Source organism: Hydra vulgaris, chromosome 13, assembly GCF_038396675.1.
Source record: "Hydra vulgaris chromosome 13, alternate assembly HydraT2T_AEP".
In the NCBI taxonomy this organism is placed as follows: domain Eukaryota; kingdom Metazoa; phylum Cnidaria; class Hydrozoa; order Anthoathecata; family Hydridae; genus Hydra; species Hydra vulgaris.
The window spans coordinates 47,798,332-47,802,652 of record NC_088932.1 but is presented as its reverse complement, the minus strand read 5'-3'; the positions used below and the strand labels follow the sequence as shown (position 1 = coordinate 47,802,652).

General features: G+C 27.9%; 1 protein-coding gene across 1 annotated transcript; it reads left to right on the top strand.

The window, feature by feature from the left end:
• Window positions 1-348: 348 nt before the first annotated feature.
• Window positions 349-1,769, top strand: LOC136089950 (uncharacterized). The gene is made up of 2 exons (XM_065816051.1): window positions 349-732; window positions 1,425-1,769. Exons 1-2 carry the CDS (start codon window positions 349-351, stop codon window positions 1,767-1,769), a joined length of 729 nt encoding a protein of 242 aa, XP_065672123.1.
• Window positions 1,770-4,321: the final 2,552 nt, after the last annotated feature.

Sequence of the window (4,321 nt, the reverse complement as noted above, 5' to 3'; positions counted from 1 at the left end):
CACAGAAATGCTTATCAACTACGGATTGTGACAGAAATACGAATGAAAGCTGGTAAAACTATTGATAAACAAGATCAAAAACTAATTGAAAAGGAGAGTTTAAGGTGGCGAAGTGTTTGTGAACGATTTATGAACATTACTTTATACTTGGCAACAAATAATATGGCCTTCAGAGGTTCTTCTGATAAATTGTATGCAGTTAATAACGGCAAATTTTTAGGGTTGGTACAATTACTCGCTAAATTTGATCCTATCATGTTAAACCACGTCACGCTAGCTCTTAAAGGAGATATTTCTAATCATTACTGTGGAAAAACCAAAACCATTTAAAATGAAATAATAGATATAATGGCATCAAAATTAACCAACATAATTATATCCAAAGTTCTAAAAAGTACTTATTATTCTATTATTGCTGACTGCACTCCTGACGTATCTCACAAAGAACAGCTCTCGCTTACGATTAGAATTGTAAATATATCAGAATATCCTATAAAAATAAATAAACACTTTCATGGGTTTTTCAATGTTAAGGACACGACAGGTCTTGGTTTAACAGAAATCATAATTGGAGCTTTAAAAGATTTTGGACTGAATAAAAGCTTTTGTCGAGGGCAAGGTTACGACAACGGTGCAAATATGAAAGGTAAAAAAGTAGGTCTACAAAAGCGAATATTAGATTTGAATCCTTTGGCTTTTTATCTTCCATGTGGAAGTCATTCTCTCAATTTGGTTATTTGTGATGCAGTGCAGTCTTCACTAAATTCCATTAACGTTTTTGGCATAATACAAAAATTATTCACATTATTTTCATACAACAAACTTCACTCTTAAACGATTATGCGAGACTCGTTGGGAAGCCAAAATTGAGAGCCTCAAAGCCATCCGATACCAAATAAGCAGCGTACATGATGCTTTAATTACTATATATGAAACTGAAACCAAAACTCCCGATATTGCACACGAAGCGCAAACATTAGCAGAACAATTAAAAGACTATAGTTTTTTAGTTTCTTTAATTGCATTGTACAATGTACTATTCCAAATTAACGTTGTTAGTAAAGCAATGCAAGCCAAACACATGGATCTAGTACAGAGCGCTGAAATGTTGATAAAATGCATCACATTTTTGGAAAATTACAGAACGTTTGGCTTTAAACAAGCAACGGTTGATGCCAAAGAGTTAGCTAAAGATTTAAACATCGATCTAATATTTAAGCCGCTTAAAAGAGTGCGACGAGTGAAACGTCGATATGACGAAAATGCTGCTGACGAACCAAAATCCCGAGAAGAAACTTGAAGTGACATTTTTTAACCCTTTATTAGATACATGTCTGTCGTCAATAAATGAAAGATTTGAATAACTTAATGAATATGTAAATATATGGAGTTTTTTATTTAATTTGGATAATTTGCCCATCAAGAATGATCTTTTAAAATTGTGTAAACAATTACAAGAAAAATTAACTGTAAATACAAAATCAGAAATTGATGGTGCTTTGCTATGCGACGAACTAATAAGTGTGCAGTTTTTTATTAAAGCTAAATTAAGCAATGTTGAAAATGAAATAAATACAAAAGAGATGACACCACTTTTTGAACTGAATTTTGTTAAAAAACATTTTCTACAAGAGTTATATTCAAATACATGGATTGTTCTGCGCATTCTTCTTACAATACCTGTTACTGTTGCTAGTGGAGAACGTAGTTTTTCTAAACTGAAGTTATTCAAAACATTTAAGAAATACCATGTTACAAGATCGACTTAATTCTCTATCTATGTTATCAATCGAGCAAGAAAGAGCTGAAAATTTAGTTTGTCTAGTTTGATAAGAGATTTCGCGGACAAAAAGATAGAAAAGTTACACTTTAAAATTTAATAACTCTTGTTTTTATAGTTAGAGGATTTATTACATGGTTAATAAAAACATTTGTTATTTTAAAAGCAGTGTTGCGTTGTCTATTTATTTAGTCACTCATTTCTATAAATCCATATCATGAAAAGTCTAAGTTTATAATTTTAATAAAAAATTAATTAAATAAGAAACTTGATGCACAATATGGATATCTTTGCATTAAACTATATATTCCCTTTAGCACTCTTGTTCCTCATTTTAGAGCATTGGTCTCGTTGTTAATGGTAACAACCCACCCATACATACCTAGGGGCGCGTTCACTAGTTTTGCCCAACCTGTCAAAAAAGCTAAGGCCGGCGCTGCATATATATATATATATATATATATATATATATATATATATATATATATATATATATATATATATATATATACATATATATATATATACATACATATATATATATATATATATATATATACATATATATATATACATACATATATATATATATATATATATATACATATATATATATATATATATATATATATATATATATATATATATATAACAACAATTATAAATGTATTCTATAAAACAGAGTGCTCACTGTTCTCAAAAGATGAGAGCAAAAACAAATTGTTAGAAATCCCTAACTAATTTCAATTTTTTTACACAATGTTTCGTTAAAAATAATATATATATATATATATCATTTTTGACGGTGTATATATATATATATATATATATATATATATATATATATATATATATATATATATATATATATATATATATATACACCGTCAATATATATATATATATAAAAATATCGTTTTAACGCACCTCTTGTTTCTACGCGAGGGCTCATCCGCAACGGTTAATAGCAGCAGCAGCAGCAGCAGGAGGAGGAGTAGTAGTAGTAGTAGTAGTAGTAGTAGTAGTAGTAGTAGTAGTAGTAGTAGTAGTAGTAGTAGTAGTAATCCTGGTTGCCCTCATGTTACGAATTGCATTGCCCTGGCGCTACGAATTTTGCCCTTATGTTACGTTTTTGCCCTCATGTTACGCGGAATGCCCTCATGTTACGAATTTGCCCTCATGTTACGAATTGTGCGTAGCATGAGGGCAAAAACTGCCCTCTTGTTACGCTACATAGTAACATGAGGGCATTCGGCGTAAAACATATTTATTTGAGGATAAATGAGTAAGTGAGCAAATTGGCAAATTTTAAAATGGCAGAGTTTAATGTATTAGTGGGACGTTATATTAAGATTGAGATAGTAATAAATTTCGATTGAAATATAGTTAGAAGGATAACATATTAATAAATAATAATAATTGTGAACATATATGCAATCATATTTAAAATAAGTTGAATAATGATATTGGCTATATATTAATTAATTAAGATTGATAGTAAAGTTAGATTAAGATAATCTAACTTTATTATCAAACTTTATTATCAACAATAGACACAAATTTATTGGTGCCTCAGGTAGTAATTAGTTTGTTATTAAAATTTTATTAAACTTTGTTTCGGCTAATTATAGTAATTAATAAATTACTCAAAACTACAGTACTGTTTCATTAATTATATTACTAAAACAACATAGAACTTACATCAGTGAGGATCTCAAAATTTGAGATCCTTGCTGACACAATACCTTTGAATTGAAGTTATTATTGTCACAATGCCTTTAATATATCATATGTATATAATGTGTGTATCATACACACATTACATACATATGATGTACATACACTGTAAGTACATCATATATATGATGTACATATACATATATATGTCTATAACGTAGTCTACATCAATCACTGATGTAAAATTGCTTACATGCATACAATATAGTACCTTGTATAGTATTTAGGTAACAAATAAGTGTTTATTGTAAATCAAAAATGTTGTTAAACCATTTGTTAATAATTATACAAATTAATAATACCTTTGACAAATTTCAAAGGTTTGTTCAAAGGTATTATTAATTGGTAATTGGTATTAAAGTTATTATTAATATCTCAAAGTTTGAAATACCTAATGATGTAAGTTCTTATGTTTTTTAGTACTATAATTAATGAAATATCATAAATATTCTCAATATAAAAAGATCGTAAGTTTTTCTTCAGATTTTATGTTGAAATCATTGTTGAACTAAACTTAAGATTTAGTAATAAGTAGACTCTCTCCAAAATTGATACTAATAACTTGTGCTCTTTAGTGTAATAATTATTACTTTAATTTTCTATATTGAATAAAGGTTTTTAAAGTTCGACAAATAATTCTATAAATAAATTAACTATTTATAAAAAAAACTATTTATATTTTAAGATTAAAGAATTAATAAAAAATGTTAGAAGAAAATGTTTTAACTCCAAACTGTGTACTGTGCAAAAGATTAATTTATAACTCATGTTAATGTAACTTATGGGAAAACGATGCTTACAAAA

Excerpts from the sequence above, each read along its gene's own strand:
- LOC136089950 (XM_065816051.1), top strand. The coding sequence starts at position 349 with ATGGCATCAAAATTAACCAACATAATTATATCCAAAGTTCTAAAAAGT. Across the intron at positions 733-1,424 it reads GAAGTCATTCTCTCAATTTG|AATGATCTTTTAAAATTGTG; the intron begins GTTATTTGTGAT and ends TTGCCCATCAAG.